Raw genomic sequence first — 19042 nt, 5'->3', positions numbered from 1 at the left:
GTGAGGCACCTGACTTACTGAGGTTCCACCTGAGGCCGGTGGTGGTGACGCTGTCGCAGGGGTTCCCGATGGGGATGAGGCCGCACCAGGCGCCTTCCAGTCCCGTGTCCACTCGCAGCTCGTGCTTGCCCTGCAACACAGAAGGGCCTGAGGTCAGTGCAGAGTAACATGCTTACACAGAGTAATAACAGCCAAGTGAAGTTAATACACATTTTTTTGTGTATACCTAAGGGAAATTCAACTTGTACCCATCATTACGGCACATATGAGAAGTGGCAGCTATGAATGACAACAGGTTTGTGGCCAAGCTTTTACGAAGTACTCAAAGACCCCAGGTGAACATCTTCCAGATATCAGCATATAAACAGTCCCAGTGAAGAGCAGATAGTGGAAATCTTCCACAGAATGGAGAGAAAGAGCTAAATTTCAGAGTCCTGGCACAGTTTTTATTTTAAGAAACTAATTTGTTTATTGTGACTAGCTACAACAGCAAACGAAAAAAAGTGACGAGATCAGTGGAAAATTCATACTCTGGTCTTTTCTGCATAGGTAATTCATTCTTTCAAACAAACGTGAGCTTCATCTGGAGGAAGGTTAAGATTCTTTAGAAATATGGGTTTCTTTGGGGTTTTATTCTCTTGTGGATCCACAGGCAAGTTAAATCCTTGAGCATGTCTTTTGTACACAAGTTCTTCATCACTACAAATAAAATCAGGTCTGCCTATTTTTTAATCTACCAAAATAAAAAAAAAACCTCTGAACCCCCATGCATTATTCAGTGAGTATGTTACTAAGCAAGAAACCAAGGTCTTATAACAAAAGAAAAAAGAAACTGTTGAAGGATAAATCTCATAAACATCCAAAACAGCAAAAATACTTTCTCACAGATTTTAATTTGGGGAATGTACTTAAACTTTTTTATTTGTGTCCTGTCTGTCCTCTCATAGTCTCCTTCCAAATGCCTCTGCAAATTTAAAGTCACTAGTTAGAAAGTCAAGACTGGAGGCAAAGTATCTTATTACTGAGATGCTGATATCTGAGGTGTTTGACAGATTCTCCTGTTAATGCCAAATGCATTATGAAGAAACAACTTCAATACATGTCATGCTCTCAGTTAACAAATGAACCTTGGAAAAGCTGTCAATTAGGCAGTATTGGATTGCATAGCTTACGCCTGTTTGATTGTTTGCAGGGCAACGTGAAAACCAATCCAATATCATCTATCTTCTCAGGGTGTCCAGCTTCATGTGGTGATGAGCCATGTATTCCTATAGTGGTTGTGAATGCTTTCCTGCCAAATTCAGAGGTGTAACAAATTCAGGCTTGATAACCTTTTAGCTGTGCAATATGCCATGCTACTTCTTTCCTGCTGTATGGAGACAGGAGGAAAAGGAGAGAAGTACGAGTGCAAGCTCTCTCATGAGGCAATCACAGATATTGTCTATAACGATGCTGCCGATGAAGGAGTGAACAAAGGAGTGGGATTGTCTGTTCTTGCTGAATGTACATATTGCTGTTGCTCAGGGTTATTTGAGGAGAAAACTCACTGCATTCATCTATTAAAAAGAGAGGTAAAAGTAACTGGCCCAACAGAGAACCTAATCAAGCTCTGTATTACTCAAAACTGTGCCTACCTATTATTAACTTTGCATTTTTCATTTTCTGACATTTTGGCCCAGCTTACTGAATTGAATCCGTATCTATAAGAAATTTATGTAGAAATCTGTCTTTCTGTTCTCAAGAAATAAATCTTTAAAACAAAAGATGCCATTATCAGAGGCTTGCCAATATCCAGGATTGGATTAAGAGTCTTTCAATATTTGATACTTCCCTAAAATGCCATTTCACACTTCCTCATGATTATGTGAGAATCTTGACTTCCTTCCCTAATAAGGCCAGTTTCTAGCCCTCAACAGTAATAGTAATTTCAAACTAGGAGCCCAAAGGGCTAAATCCAAGCCAGCAGGTAGGCAGGAACTAAAATATTAAAATTCAGATTATTTTTGTAAAAAAACTCTCAGCTGTTAAGTCAAACTCATGGCTTGGGGATTGGTTTACTGTTATTACACAAGACAGAATTTAAGACTTTTATTTATTTAAAATAAATCAGCAAAGGACCTTATTATTATTAGGGACAGTGGGGACAGAAAATGGAAATGATCATTGGGAAAAAAACAGACAAACAAAACAAATGAACATCTAATTTTTGCCAAAAAAGATAAACAGCTAATGCATTTGTCCAGTAAGGCTCTAAAGTCAAAGCACTGCAAGTCTGCCACATGGGAAATTAGGTGCCCAAGCTTATCTTGGAGTTTGCAAGTACAGATCTTTCAACCACAGAAGATGGAACTGTTATTTACAGGAGAAAAGGAGGTTCAGAACTTGTAATTTGCAAATACAAGTATTAATTTGTTCTATTTAAATCTCTGTGTTTAAAGGAACAATTATATACTGGCACTTACAATATAAAACTCTGTTCAGTTTCTGAAAAACTCAAAGTTCCAAAATTAGGATTAAAAAAGAAAACCAAAGTCTGACTAAATAAATCCCTTGCCCTCCTCAAGTGTTTTCTCTCTGCAGGAGGTAACTGAAATATTTTCACATTTTAACTTAAGAATCAAATATTACCATGTTTGAATGTTACTGGTGATAAAATAATGGCAAATAATACAGCTGCATTGATTTTTATCTTATTAAGTCAGTTTTGAAAAACATTGATCAATCGTCATTATTGATTTTTTTTCTTCATTTTGTCTGTCATGCCAGGAAATAAAATCAATTTCTAAGTTCAGCAATAAGAAGAAAATGTCAGAAGATATTTTTAAGAATACTTCATCCATATAGGTTAAACCTTCTGTTTTGATCCCGATGTCTTCTGTTATAAGAAAGCATTTAAATAGTAGTGGTTAAACACCCCCTCACTCCAACACTTGTTGCTGAGGAAGGACTTAACACCATAGTAGTTGTTCTCTGTCACATCTCATAAGTCAAATGAATAGAAGCCTGACTGCAAAGAACTCATATACCTAACACTACCATATCTGAGACTGTAACACACTAAAATCCTTAGTCAAAAGCTTGCAAGCTCAAAAGCATGTGAACAACATCAAGACAAATGCTGACAGATGCTATGCGTGCTCAGGTAGCCTGCTGGCACTTCATGAAAGTATAAAGAAATGACTTATCCAAGTGCTTTCCAGACCAAACATATTGCAATAAATGTATACAATAAAATAGATACCAAGTAAGAAAACACAATGAAAGAGAGAGATAATGGGAGCTGATCTCCAGTAGTGCATTCTGAAGGGATCTAAAGGGGAAAAACGTGGAACCTGACGGGTTAGAGCTGGACACAGAAGAGAGGCATCAGGCCAGTTAACAAGATGCTGAGGAGGAATAAGGAGTCAACATTAAATTAAAAAAAAAGGGGGGGGGGAAGAAAAAGAATGAATGAATGAATGAAAGAAAGACAGAAAGAAAAGGAAGGAAGGAAGGAAGGAAGGAAGGAAGGAAGGAAGGAAAAGAAAGGAAGGAAAAGAAAGACAGTAAAAAGAAAGAAAGAAAGAAAGAAAGAAAGAAAGAAAGAAAGAAAGAAAGAAAGAAAGAAAGAAAGAAAGAGAAAGAAAGAAAAAAAGAGAGAGAGAGAAAGAAAGAGAGAGAGAGAAAGAAAGAGAGAGAGAAAGAAAGAGAGAGAGAAAGAAAGAGAAAGAAAGAAAAGAAAGAAGGAAGGAAGGAAGGAAGGAAGGAAAGGAAGAGAAAGAAAGAAAGAAAGAAGGAAAGAAAGAAAGAAAGAAAGAAAGAAAGAAAGAGAAAGAAAGAAAGAAAGAAAGAAAGAAAGAAAGAAAGAAAGAAAGAAAGAAAGAAAGAAAGAAAGAAAGAAAGAAAGAAAGAAAGAAAGAAAGAAAGAAAGAAAGAAAGAAAGAAAGAAAGAAAGAAAGAAAGAAAAGATATTAATAAACAGATCTTGGAAAACTGCTGCAGGACTAGGAGAGGTGAAGTGTAATGGGGAAGGAAAAGGAACCAGTCACACAATTAGAGGACAAACTAACCTTACTCCAATTTTCAGGCTGCCCTGGTAGTTTGTCCAGTAGAAATAAATCTACTGAATAACTTAACTCTTAAAAGTCATAAGTGGTGTATTCTCACCTGTGTCTACTGTGACATCTGGGGCAATGGAGAAACAGGATTTCTTGAGATCTGACCAACAGCTCTAAGATACCTCTTCCACTAGCTAGATCTTGTTTTCCATAATCTTTCAATAAAATGTCTTTTTATACCAGCTTTCTTTCAATGATTACTCTATAGATGGCAGCACACACTTGAAAACAACAACAACAGCAAAAACCTAAATACAGATGTCATAGTGTTACCTAGGGAAAAGGCAAAAACCACAATCTGTTTTAGTATATAAACATCTGGGTGCAGAAAAAGTTACCGGATAAAATAATCAAATGGGTGGAAATTAACACCATCACCAAGGACTGCAGCAGATTGGAGGAGGAAAGAAACAAGGATGAAACCAAGCTGAGAACATTTATGTTAAAAATCAAGTATCATGATTGGCAATAAAAGAAAAAGTTTCAGAAATATTTCTACTACTCATTAGTTGTGCAGGTACTTGACTTAACAATAATAAAAGTTTTTAGGCTGAGATTCTGGGCATGATAAATACAGCTAAGTTTCCCAAAAGGATGTATTTAAGAGCTATTTTATTGTAACCCTAACACAGTGCCAAGTTACTATTACATGCATGCTACTCCCAGCACATTATCTGAGCCAACAAAACTTTTTGCTACTGTTGAAATAGAAGTATCCTCAGCTCCAGTGAAAACTCAGAAGTCTAAAAGCTCTTGTGTATCATATCAACGGCTGCTTAAATCAATCGAAAACCCAGCAAATTTATTGTACTTTGAAACAATATTTAAAAATTCTGGACCTGATCCTGCTGACGCTTACTATCTTATGTGGGTAGTGCTCCTGTACTGAAAAGGATGGGCTCGAGAGTATCAGTTATTTACAATACAGAGCCCCATTAATCCTACCCTTCAAGAGGAGCACTTCATAAAATGACAATTCTACAGTGAATAAAATCCCAGGCAGTACAGAGAGAATAAATTATAATCATTAATAGACCCAATTAATGAACACATCTGCTACAAACCAATTTATGACAAGGGTGTAGAAAGAAATCCCTGTGGAGGTAAGTGCCACTAAAATGAATAGATTTACTATACCCTGAGGTTATACATTTAAGAGGTTGCAACTGTATATCTAATGTACAAATTATCCACAAAGAGCAAACGATCCCACAGTTTTACACATTCACACACTTTTTCTAAAGGCCTAGTAAAAGCCTCCTGAGAACAAACTTCTCATGTAATCCCAATGACGACACGTTTCAATCAAGCACATGAGGTGCATCCTCTGTTTGCCCATTACCTGTTGCAGCAGGAGTAAGTAAAACAACTCTACTTTCTATCTTTCGCCGTCTAGCTTACATGACTGACAAGAAAACAGCAATCACAGGTGCAAAAATGCAGAAATATATGTCTCTGGAGACGGCAAGCTGTTAAGACTGTCAGCAGCATAGACACTGCTAACACACACAAATGAAGGGATGAAAACACTTTATCAAGCAAATAATATATCTGGAAATACAAAAGTTACATTAAAAGGGAGTTTTGGTAGTTTCACAGATATAACTTAAAGACTAAGAAATGCCATAAATGCTTGTTCCTGTTCTCCTCTGAATGCAATTGCAAAGAAATGTTCATTCTATTGACACTTATGTTGAAAAACAGGTGAAATTCTACATTTTTTTCAGTCTGCCATAAACCAATGCAAAGCACACCACAAATGCAGAGTGAAACTCTGATAATCAAGAATGGTCTGGACGTTCTTTACATTCAAACAAAGCCTACACTGGCCAAGTCTGACATTTTATCCTTGAGCTTGTGAATTTGATGCCTTATCCTCAGCAGGCCCATAATTACAGATTTAATTAGCATTTTTAGTGATGCCTTGAAAAAAAATCAGAACCATTTTCCTTATATCCATTTATGAGCGTACAGAGTATAATCGATTGCGGATAAGAGGAAAAAGTAGACAAGCTGCTGAAGATTTCATATTGTCTGTATAATTATTATGCAATGTTGCAGTTAAATTGTCAATCTAGAGGGGCCTTTACTAAGGAAGGGCACTAATATTCTGTAATTCCTAAGTGATGAAAATTACAGCATGATCTTTCTCACTATCCACTAGTTTATCGTACCTTTAGTGTCACTGCTCATTCTACTCAGATAATCTCTTCTACCTAGGCTACATTCTCTAATGCCAAGGAAAATAAGAGAAGTGTGGGAGTTAATTTAAAAGACAGGATACTGTTTACCTAATTAGTGGCAAGAAACTATTTCTTCTCCATAGCACTGAATTACCAAGTATTGCTGGAAGGCACTTTTATGCTATGTAAAATACATGGGATTTTTATGTGAGTACATAGTTCTACTTCACGATCAAGAAAAATGATCAATAGCCTACTAGCCACTATCACTAGTTTCTTCCACTCCTCAATCTACATCCATGTGATGCTCATTTTTTTATTTTTATTTTTTTAACATGTTGTAAGGTCCTGCAAATCACGAATCCATAAATCCTCTTTTATACCACCATTTTTTTAGTAGAACTTGTTTCATATTGGGGGTCTTCACATTAGGATTAACAGATTCATAAAGGCCTGTTCTTTGCAATTTCTTCCTTGGTGCAAACAAACTACTGGGCAGAGTTCTTTGCATTGAGCAGGAAAACTTCACAAATTCTCTCTTTTCTCTGATTTCTCACTGTTACTGTCACACTTATCTACAAAAGAAAGAGGCTTAAAGTAGCAAAGCAGGAACTTTTGAGACACAATTCTTAGCACTCCCAGAAATCAAGAGATCTCTGTGCTACAGGAGGGAATTGTTGTTATTAAAAAGATATGCATTACCCCAGGATAAGAAACCATACCTATTCTTAGTAGATGGGGCAATAGTTTCTGCCTTATACCAGGAGGTTTTGAAGAAGAGTTATACCCCAGACCGTGTGCTTGGAATTACTGCTTCTCTCTACACCTGTGAAATTCAAGAACCTGGTTTTCAGGTCAGGAAGAACAAATATAATTAAAGACTCCTCAAGCTGGCCATTCGTACTCACGCCCCCCCCCCCCCCCCCCCTTCTTTTTTACACCTTCGCCCTATTTTCAGTAGTAGCCAGATGGATATTATTGTCCACACACAAATCCTTTTTTTTTTTTTCTTGGAATAGGTGGTGGGGAGACAGAATACTGTACTATCCTGAACTCTGCCTTCCTCCTTTCTGAACCGCACTTGTGTGCGAAAGTCTATTTGTGCAGCCTTTTAATAATGGATAGAGCATCAGTTTCCTTGCATTTCAGTGGGGACTGCACCCACATCATCAGTGACAAAGTTGATCCTCAGAATACAGAGGAATATTCACAAGTACACCAAAATCATTCAAAGTAGGCCAGCCTGAGTCCTAAATCTTTGACAGTGATATCTTACCATAAACCTGGCATCTTTTCTCACACGACTTTGAAACTCTGAAAGCTGAATGCATCCTTCCAGCACCCCATTTGTCATCAGAGCTATAATTCTGAGAGAGCATCCCAGAAGAGTTATACTGCTATATTTAAAATACTACCAAAGGAGGAAAAAAAATGTGCTGTGTAGCAGATAACAAAAGAACAAAATCCCCATGTGACATTTATCTTCTGCCTTCCTTGGACCTATGTGGACGACCTCTTGCATCCCCCAAATGAGTGTTCAAAATTATCAACATGCTGACAGCACACTCTGCTTCAGCATGACATCCCTTCTTATTTACAGTTTGAGAATGAAATAGAATTTGCACCCATGAAACAGGGGACCACTATAAAACAAGTAATGCTATAGCAAATACAAAGTAATATAATGCAAGAAGGAAAATCTTGACATAAAAACAGAAAGTAAGGGTCAAAAGAATGGCACATCACTGTAAAAACAATACACAGCTCACCTTGCCAAATACACAGAGGCTGGAACAAGTAATACTGCGTATTTAGGCCATTTGACTCACATACATTGCATTTTCCAGACATAAAAATTTTCAGTCCATTTCACACAACAGCAAGTCAGAAACCATCTTCTAGAAAAGGGGCTGAACCCTCATATAAAACAGCAGCTTTGCTAAGTCAAATCTACTTGCAGCCTGCATTATTCAGATAGCAGAATCTAATTAGGATCTTTTGTGACAAATGTATCAAAAAAAAAACCAACATAAATGTGAGCTAAAGAGAAAACATCTGGCCAAATCCTTGAAAAAAATCAAAAAGCTAAGCAATTAATTTCAAGCTACTTAAAGTACTAATAAACCTCAGGAGAACTACAAATTGATGCCTCTTGTTAAATAATACATAATCAAGGATTGTTTGTGGAATTGGGTGCTTTACTCTTGAATACTAGTTTTCCTTTCGTTCGAATCTTCCCTGGTTATGTCTTCCTCTTGAAAAGCATTGATGTGATTTCATTGCTGCTTCTGTTCCAAGAAATGAAACGCCTTTCATCTAGTAGTAGGAGAAAATTACATTCATGCCATCTAAGATTTCAGAATGAAAATTCTATTGCTTGCCCTAAACTGTTACCAGCAGCAGCACAATGGAAGTTTGCAGAACCAAAAAAACTTTTCTGCTAATAGAAAATGCATTGTCTTCCAGCAAATCTCTAAGGCCTATCTATGGTATGAAAAAGAATTTGAAGGTGTATTTTTGCCCAGTTTTAAAAGAACTAGCTAGTGACCTGGGAACTTGGGGTTGGGAGAGGGCAGTGAAATTTCCAACAGCAGATACTTAGTATTCTCTGAGGACTAGGTCTCTGTATTTCCACATGGTGATTTTGGATCCTGTAACACTGTGAGCTCACCTCCTCAATTTAAATTATCAACTGTGTAAATGAATGAAATACATTATATGTAGGTGTATTCATTTTCACAGTTTCACTGTATGCTTATCAACATTTTAGCCAAATTTCATTGGGGGTATATATGGATTGAGAATTACTGTATTTAGTTGAATAAACAGTCATCTTCATTATATAAAAAGAACAATGTATGGGTGTGTATTAATGTATTGGTCTGTCCATTTGTCTACGTCTATGTCAACGTCAGGGAAAAAAAGTCTGACCTTGAATAGTAAGCCAAACTCCTTTTATCTAACAATAATTTTTCCTCTTTCTAAAATAAGTTCATGTGCACCCTCCACTGTTCCTCACAGAATAAGCCACAGAGCTCATTTATTTTCATCACTTCTTATCGAGATGAAGTGGTCCAGCTTTCCAATACCACAGAATTGTATTTTGTATCAGCAGATGTTTCAGCAGAGTCCTCCTGTGGCTGCTGGCTTGGTCTGTGCCCCTGGCTGGTGCAAGCACCTCCGAGTGCCTGGTCCAGCCCTACAGCCAGCAGCAAACTTTTCCCCAGTGCTTCCTACCCGCTACCCCCCAGCTTCACTGTGGAGGTGGCAGTGAAAGCATAGGCCATGGAGCTCTTCACATCGAGCATAGATGAGATTATTGCAAATCTTTTTTTTGTTTGTTTTTTAATTTTAAGCAGATATATTATTCCTTTGTGTCTGCCCACTCCCCAAATCTGGAAACTCTGAAACATGAAATACAGACAGGAAAGGTAAGAAAAAAATATACAGGACTTTTTATTCAGCACTGAAACAGGCTACTAAATGTTTCAACAGGAAACTTTTACCTCTCCATGAAGAAGATATATGTGCAGAGCACCACTTAGTTCAAAGTGATCTGAAAGTGTCTGATGAGAAAGGAAGTTTTGAAATACAACTTTTCTCCTCAAAACACAAGATCGCAATGTTTCTGTTCTGTTTTGATGAATACGCATCTAAATCAGAACTAATCTTTGTGAGGACTTCACAAAATAACAGCACTAGAAAGACCAGAAAAAGGCTCATTACTTTAAAATTTCTTCTGAATAATCATTTCAGACAACTGCAAGTTTAAAACTATCTGGAATGTATTGCAATCTTGACCTGAGCCACTAAGTTCCAACACAGCATCTTTGAAAAAAAAAATTATAATTTAAATGTGTAACTTGAGCATTGAAAGGAGCAGCAATTAATATTTCTGGCTTAAAATAAGAAGCCCGTGTGTGGACACTCAGGCATGCACAGGGGATTTGCAGAGGGACGCCTTCCAGAACAAGGGCAAACAGATCACTGCTACTCTACAGCACTTCTTGCAAATGAGAAGCTCAGTGCAGGATGCTCTTCAGAAGGGCTTTTCTGATAGGGCACTTCATTTCTTTCCTCGTCTCCAACAGCTCTGCTCGGCTCCACTTAGTGAAGTCTTATGAATTTACTTCTTAACAACCAGGATTTGAGACAAAGTGCAGAGCAAAGCCTATGATGGACCACTGGAAAGACAGAATCACTTCAGCCTCCAGATGAAAAGCAAACGTGTTCATGGCTGTTTTTAGGCAGGTTTTAGGAAAAGGCCCAGACTCTTTCTGGCAGAGTACTGGAGCTGGAGGCGCCCCTGCACAGGTTCATGGGTTGCTGTTGGCTGCATCACAGTAATGTGAGGAGAGTTGGGGCCACGAAACCACCAGCAGTGTTTGCACTGCAGTGCCCAATCCCTCCTGTCACAGGCTCAACTGATTCTGCACAAGCACAGGGCACTTTCTCACACGAAACAGAAATTGAACCCCTACAATACAGATACATGACAGGAACCGACATCTGACAGGCAGCTGACAATCACTACAGGAGTTTACAGCCTTTCAGTGGATGGCTCTCTTGTTAGCAACAGGCCGCCGTTAATAGCCAACAATCCCCATGTGGCCCGTTAGGAGGACTGTACGTATAATCAGCCCCATTTGTTCTAGCTACAGAGCCGAATGTGGTGGCAGGATGAAACCAGATAAACAGCTCAATGTATTAACAGCATCTCTGGAGACAAAGCATCCATTTGGTGTTTTAATTTATTTATTTCAGGTTTTAGACAGAAACTAAATGGAAGGTGAATAAAGACTTGCAGACTTTGGCCAAAAGTTGATCAGTCATTATGGCCAAGAAATACTATGCATATCAGATTAAAAAGAAATCCCCTCAAGATATATAGAGAAATATGCCCTGTTTTACCAGAGAACAAAATAGGCATTGCAGATTTCTTTTGGAAGAGAATGGTAGAAGACCTCTCCCTAATCTGGTACACTCTAATGAAACACTAGTCCACAATAACATTAATTCAATTTATAGGCTTTATTTTACTTTAAATAGTTACAAAATTAGCTACTTGAGAAGCACTTGCGTGGATAATTGCTGCACACCTGGACTGGCTGAAATGCACCGGGAAGCTTTATATGGTCACTTAGTGGAGGAATATTTAGAGTAATAAATAAGGTAGGTTAATTTGGTTTGCTTTAGCATAGGTAATGACAAATAAGTTGGCTACTATGTTCTTTCATTCAGCTAGTGCTGAAATGTTCTATTCTACAGTATGGTTACTAATCCAAATTACTTTCAATATTTGAGCTTAATCTAAATCTAACTACAAAAGGGTTGATTTACATTAGATATTACAAAGAAATTCTTCACTCAGAGGGTGGTGAGGCACTGGCACAGGTTACCCAGAGAAGCTGTGGATTCCCGATCCCTGGAGGTGTTCAAGGCCAGGCTGAATGGGGCTTTGGGCAACCTGGTCTGGTGGGAGGTGTCCCTGCCCATGGCAGGGGGTTAGAATTAGATGATCTTTAAGGTTTCTTCCAACCCAAACCATTTTATGATTAATTTTGAAAAGTGTATCTTGTTAAAAACCCCCAAATTGTGTTATTTCAACTAATTTACATGACAGAGTAATGTATTCTTTCTCACAAGAAGTTCATCAGAAATTTAATCTTGTCATCCAAGATTTTACATTATTATTTTTGCCTGTCTCTGTACAATAAAACTAGTATGTGCTCATCTTAGCTCCCTCAGATAGAATGAGGTTTGAAAAATAATTTGTTGTGACTACATACAAATGTGAACAACTTCAACTTGTACATAATATAATGAGCCTTAGATCAAAATTTTGTAAGTTGGCTTTTTGGGATGCAAGGTAGTAAAATTTCATGTCTGCCTTCTAAATTTGTACAGTTTGTTTTACTCCATTTCTCTTTCTGTCTTCTGCTCTTCTTTTGATAGTTTTAGAACAGCATCTTATCAGCCTCAAGGACTAACAGATTCTTGAGATGAGTGTTTTCTGTTAGCTTCCAGAAAACATTACTTCTAACAAAAGTGGGTCATCACTGTCTTATCACCAGCAGTTGGTGAGGAAACCATTTAACCTGCTCATTCATTCTTAGCCACCTGCCTAGGATTCCCCACAGGTTCTGAGAATGCCAAAGAACAGCAGATTTTCATTTTCTATTGTTCAAACACTTCTTTTGTCTGTTGACAAAGACACTGTAAAAGCCTATCAAAGTACAAGTTTAACTGTATCATGATTTCCTCTTGCCACATCTTGGTCTTAAGTGCCACACTAGAATTTAAGTCAAATCCACAAATCTTGAATTTTAGACAAGTAATCTTTCAGTGGTAGAACTGGATATGCAGTTGGTCCTCCACCCTCTTCATGTTCTTCTACCTTGAAGCTTACACTTCGAGTTTAAGGGGAAAAAAGAATGAATAATTCAGATCCTCAAAGCGCTTACCATTGCAAATACAGACATAGCTAGACAACAGAAATGTCACCATTTTACTCCGTTAAGTAAGACTAGAGAATTAAAAGCAAAGTTCTATTGGGGCATCAAAAGTTTTGGGGCAGCAGAACTTAAACAAGAACAAAACTGCTGGCAAACAAAAAATCATAAAGCTTTAGAGAATTTAAATAAGAGTGAGAAGGAAAGCTGACAGGTGCTAAAGAGCATTCAGGTCAGACAAAGACATCTGCCAGGGACATCAGCCACACAAAGGTAACTGAATCTGGTAGTGGAGGACAGGACAAATAATGGACTTGAAATGAAGGAGGTGCAAGCTGAAATCATAGAAGTAATTTCCATAGAGGAAAAAAAGGGTGATCACCAAAAGATGATAAAGGAATTACAAAAAAAAAGTCTATATATAAAATAGTATATTAGTAGGCTTTTACTATTGGCAATTCATATTGTGTTCACATTAACAGTTTAGACCACTAACCCCCTTTTTAAAAAAAAAAAAGTAAAAAATCAAACCCCTCAACTGTCTCCACTTACCGTGCTTTGATTCACACCGAGCTGGAGCATGCACAGCAAATTTCTTCTGTACAAAACTAAATTGGAAGGTGCTCTTCAGAAGAGCACCTGAAGCACTCCAGCCACTAATAGGCATGTGCAAAATCAGTCCCAGACTAGGACTAGTCTGAAACAAAGCAGCTTGAAAGGTGTGCAGCGTGGACATCAGCCACCACCAAGTGTTTCAGCCCTGCAAACCTCCTGCTCTTGGTCTGCACTGCTTGCTACCACAGACGAAGAATCAGAGCTAGAGATAAAGGAGGTCTGAAAGAAATGTGTTAATAGTTTGAGGGTAGTGTCATCTACCTGCACATAGTGAGGCAAATGATTATGGTCAGCAAGATTTAGGAAAACAAATTCTTGATGTCTTGAAACAATTTATGTGAAGTTTTTTGCAACAATTTGTAAATACTGTACACTCAGTCTATGAATAATGTGGTTTATCTTAATATGCTTTAAAGAAAACAGGCAGGCAACAAACATCAGCTCAGGACAAATTCCTCTTGAATAGTTAGCTGGGGACTGTTGCAATGTAATGGCAAGATTAACAACTATGAAGATCTTACTTTTTAACACCAGACAAGAAAAACATTGGCTCAGAGGAAGCCAGAAAAAATTCTGGATCTGAACAGTTTTGTTCTGGTTGCATGGGAAGACATGTCACATCCTGGCAAGGAGACAGGGTCTTTAGAGGAGCTATTTGTTAAGGAATCCGCTGAGGATGTTTGAAAAGATAATTCTGCCAACACATCACCAGAGAAGACGAAAGCATACTATGTGACAGAACTAGAAGCAGCAAACAGTCTGCATGCCAACTTCCTTACAGATTTTTGGTTTTACTGTTAAAATGCAGAGTATTTAAGGAGAATCTTTGACCATTATATTGACAGCTGGTCACCTCCTGAAAGGAGGAATCACAGGTGCACGAAGTTAAGGGATCTGTACTGAATCTACTAGCCCTGGAACCAGTCCAGCTGCTGTTTGAATCTGCTGGCTCTGCAGTACACAAGACAAGAAGCTAAATCTTGACTAATGCTCAGGAAGCCTACAACTGTTTTAAGGACCAACTGAGCTGGTAAAAAGAAATCAATCAAACATAAAACCTGTACCAAAACACTGAAATTTAACTTTCCTAACAGCAAACTTATAAAACCTAGCATTTTGGGACCTGCTTACAAGTTAAAGAACAGTTTTCATACATTATACTTCTGCTCCATTTGATATTTTATCCTCCTGTGTGTAAACTTCCTGCTTGCTAAAAATAAACATTTAAAATTATTTTATTAGAAAGAAAATTAAAAATAAATACAGACGGGAAAAAGCAGCATTGACCCATGGTTAAATGTGTAGAAGTTGGCTCCTGTCAAAATTGTGGTTAAACCTGGACATGACTTAGGACATACTACAAAAAATAACCATTATCTTCATACTTACAGGTGTGCATATGGATTTAAATAATAAAATAACTACCATTTACACTGCCCCATGCTGCCACACTACGACTGTAATTAAAGAACTCAAAAATACTCAGATCAAATAATAAATAAATAGCTTCTTCTTTACTAAACCTTTTCCTCCTTCCTTTCCTCCTTAATTATAATCATACACGACTCTTCATTTTGATCTGGAGAATGAATGGTACTGATTTGCACTATTCTAGAAGGAAACATCTGTTTTTCTCTTTGGAATTGTTTAAACCTAGGTGTTAGAAATAAAGTCAGACAAAGAATAACCAGAAAGTTCAGATCCAACCTTAACCCAAGCTTTCCCCAAGCTTTCAATGTTAAGCGGTAGGGTTTTCATCTTCTACGAGGTTTTCATTCTACTGCAAAATGTGACTCACCACAGAAACCTGCTCTTGGACCAGCACAGGAGAAATATCTATTGAAGATATGTACAGCTATAGCAGTTTTAGAGTAAATTAATATAACAGACATATTTAAAGGGGTAAAATTTCAGTGTTCAGATTATCCACAAAACCAGAATTCTTATCTTTGTCTTATTTGCTTCTAAACAGTCTCTTTGCCTACCCGCTGAATGTATGTATGAATATTCCTATCATTTTTAAACATCTACAGCTGCTGATGCTGAGACAAGATCTCTATTACAGACTGCTCTGCAGTTTCCTGAAATGCTGAATTGTCTTCAGTGTAGATGTCACTTGTAAGAAAAAATCCTGTCTCTGAGGGCCCATCGGCAGCTGGAAATCCCAGCTACAAACTTATCGCTGGTTCTGTTTTGCAAAGGGGCTAATTTTCCTTATGCCTTTTTTTTTAAATGTCAAAATTACTAGCTGCTTCACTGCTTGTCTGTTTTCTACCTGCTGTCTTTGCAGCTATCAACCGCGTAATCCTTAGATTTTTGGTTTGCAAGGTATAATCAGCAGGCAGTTTTCATCCAAGCAGCCAATGATTTTCTCAAAGGATTTTTAAACGTCCAGAGTTTTTTGACTTCCCCCATGCCCCCGGAAAACAAAGAAAGAACATGACCTAAACATGAGTTAGTACCCCTAACCTAGAGTTACCACAGGTATATCCCAAGAGAAGTGGGTCAGTACTTAAAGTTTCATGTTCAGAACAGCAAGCTTTCTTTTAGGATATTGCATTTTAAACTACTAATGGGTAAAGTTAAAAAATTCATTTTGTTTCCTGGCTTTCTGTGGCTGAGATAGCGTTAAGTCTATGTCTGGTAGTTTTGTTTTAAATACTTGGCACTTTCGGACACAGTTTTGAAGCCTGCTCTTCTTTTTGTATTTAGAAGTACATAGACATGCATACCTACAGATGCAATTTAAACATTTTAGACTTGGTGTATCTTATTTCCTGGTATGATGAAATGTTTAAGGAGACAAACATATGTTTGTTTTTAAAATCTGAAGAATCGGAAAGAGCTCTGATTAAACATCTGCCTATTACACATTCTTATGAGCTATTCCAACTATCACTGTAAGTAATGCAAGTCTAGACATCTGTTTGTATATAAAACCTCTGGACAACTAGCAATGTGTTTTCTACTGGAGAGATTGTGTATATGCAACCACGCACAACACATTCATCTTTTTCCTCTGCCCAAAAGCAGAAGGGTTTTGTAAATAATTGCCCTCTTTCCTCATATTCCATCACCAGAGGTAGATTCCATTCTTACAGAATCTAAAGTCCTTAAGGCTCTGGCTGTATGGCATAGATCCATCCATATATATGTGTATGTGTACAAACTGTGCTGAAAAAAATATATATATTAATAAAATTCTGTTCATACCAAGCACATTTTTCATATCAAACACATTTTTAAATACTTTCCCATGATGAAAAGGACAAAAACCTGGCTTAGAAATAAATTATAATGTGGCCTAAGTTAAAGATAAGATGCTATGCTATATAAGAAACAGAAATTTGTGCCACATCTTGAACTGATTCACTGTACATTAAAGCTTAATCTGAACACAATGTAGGTCATACAGTAAACACAGGATATATGCTAGGTATATATAATTTGAAGTATAGGAGGATATACTGTTCCCAAATCAGGCCACTGATTGGTCACATGTACACAGATGAAAGATGAAAAAAGCTGTTTGCTGTAGGCACCTGTTTTTTCAAGAAGAGAGGAAGGAGGGTCATTTTCTTTTGCTTCAATAACAAAGGCTTCTGACTTTCATTAAAATATTGGGTGATGGTAGGAAGCTGGACAGCAGCCAAAGATGGAGTTCACCGCAGGGATTTATTGAAGATAAGCAAGCCCCAAATTTGAAAGTACTTTCTGCTCCATATGTAAACAGAATCTTCATATTCTGTCTCAAGAATTTCTTCTTTGCTGCCTGCCTTCATATCATCATGTAAAAATATTTCAAAAACCATTTCCAAAAATGCATAATCACTTAACATTGCCATCTGCCGAGCCAGAAAAAGAAGAAAAAATCTGTTTTGACTTGGTGAACGGAAGATTCTATTTTTCAGTAACTACCACTGTACACCGTAAATGCCCATTAATCCGTCAGCTGATAATGTTTAATTTTCACCATCTCCCCCAAAACCATGTTAATGACTTCTGCAAATTAGTGGCATGCAGTCTCTCTCAGTTTGTGTGAACAGTACTGCATGCAATTATGCAGCACAACTAAAACCCAGCAGGCTACAGGCCAAATCTTAGTTTCACTGCAAGGCAACCTTTTACCATAAATTTCAATGACGAGAAGATGGGATTTTTTTATTTTTTTTTTTTTGACTTCCACATACTGATCCAGCTATCATGGATTTGAATCACTACTAAAATATGCTGCAGAGGTTTCAGTAAATTTGAAAGAAGGATGAGGAAATCAATGCATCCTACATCCTTGAAAGTCATTTACGTTTCTACTTCTGGCAGTCCCCAGCTAACCCAAATGAGCACTGCTCATTGTTTTTAATTTAAAACACAAATTTCCCACCTTCCAGAAATTCTCACAGGGAACCCTGTATAAATAAGAAAGTCAGCTGGCAAGTGCGGCAGGTATGTGGCAACCCATTCAATCCCTTTCTGCTTTCAGATTAGCTATTATTAACAAAAGGCAGAGAAAGGCACCACAGGATGCTTTCTTCTGTGGCTGTCTAAAGATCAGCTCCACAATACCTGCCTGATGGGGAGAGCTCTCTCACCCCCTCTAAAAAGAGAAAGAAAAAACCCAAACCTACCCTGAGCAACATGAATGACTCTATTCATTCCCATATTCAAACAAGATTATTGGTAATTGCCTCTGCATGCCACGAACGCACTGCCGCTGATGAACCTTATGCTTCCATGCAGCGTACGGGCCTGCTCCCTCGTTTTCCTCCCTCATGTAAATAACTCTCTTGACTCTGCGCTCACATTCCTGAGGAAATCTCTTTCCATTGTCTGAAAAACAGCAGGTTTCATAAAACTATAAGCAAGGGAAGTAGGTAAAGTGTCAATCAGCAGATTTAAATTCTACTTGTTGTCAAGGTGATGCAACATCTCTCACCGGCAGTCACGTAGCTTGTGCATATTACATTCACCTCTCACGCAGCACTCCTGTGCCTGCCCTCCAGAGCCCAGAAAGGCTGAAGGAAGGAGGCAGCCATAATTTTGCCAGCACACAGAAGTAGTAATGGCAAGGAGGAACGAGCTCTTTACGGAAAAGTTGTGTGTGAGGAGGGCAGGCCTAACTCACAGAGTAACTACTAGAACCTGAAGCTCCCTCTCAGGTGATCTCCCTGATAAACACATCACTGATTTCAAACACCAAATCCCACTCCCATCACCCTGGGACACACCCCAAATGTCCAGGCTTTCATGTTCCTCCTAATGAAAAAACAAAATAGAGGGCTCATGAGATTGGGATGTGACTGGGGGTGTGTGGGGGTGTGTTTCCAATTAGGCCTCTTCTATTTTCCAAAGTGAGATCTAATATTCCTAAAGCAGAAGAAAGACATAATGAAAAAAATCAGATCCTCTTTATACATCAAGCAGAAATAAAAGGACACAAAAAATGCTTTGCTTTTCCCACCTAAGAATTCAACCAACTACCAGTGACTAATGGATAATCAAACGGCATATTGCTATTTTATGGAAACAGGCCACCTCTTGAACCATCTTTTATTCATTCTTTTGCAGAAGTTGTTTCATTTTGCCTAATTTTGCAATATTAAAATGAAGGTCAAAAAGGACTGTCTCTTGTTAGTTACGAAGTTATTCAACCGAGTCCACTGCATTAATTACAGCCTGTATACTGCCGTGCAAATTA

At 37.9% G+C, this 19042-nt stretch overlaps 1 protein-coding gene across 37 annotated transcripts in view; it reads right to left on the bottom strand.

Annotated features, from left to right (window-relative positions):
* The window catches only part of TPK1 (thiamin pyrophosphokinase 1), a 329004-nt gene that overhangs the window by 68684 nt on the left and 241278 nt on the right, over positions 1-19042 (bottom strand). For all 37 annotated transcript variants that reach the window (XR_013946707.1, XM_080580495.1, XM_080580515.1 and 34 more), the window contains one exon: positions 19-130. Coding sequence is in view for 36 of the 37 variants with exons in the window: in XM_080580495.1 (XP_080436621.1) it covers positions 19-130 (112 nt within the window). In the remaining variant the exon portion in view is untranslated. The remainder of the gene's footprint in view (positions 1-18; positions 131-19042) is intronic.

Source organism: Anser brachyrhynchus (assembly GCF_964034855.1).
Source record: "Anser brachyrhynchus genome assembly, chromosome: 2".
NCBI classification, from domain to species: Eukaryota; Metazoa; Chordata; class Aves; order Anseriformes; family Anatidae; genus Anser; species Anser brachyrhynchus.
This window is presented reverse-complemented; position numbering and strand designations above follow the sequence as displayed.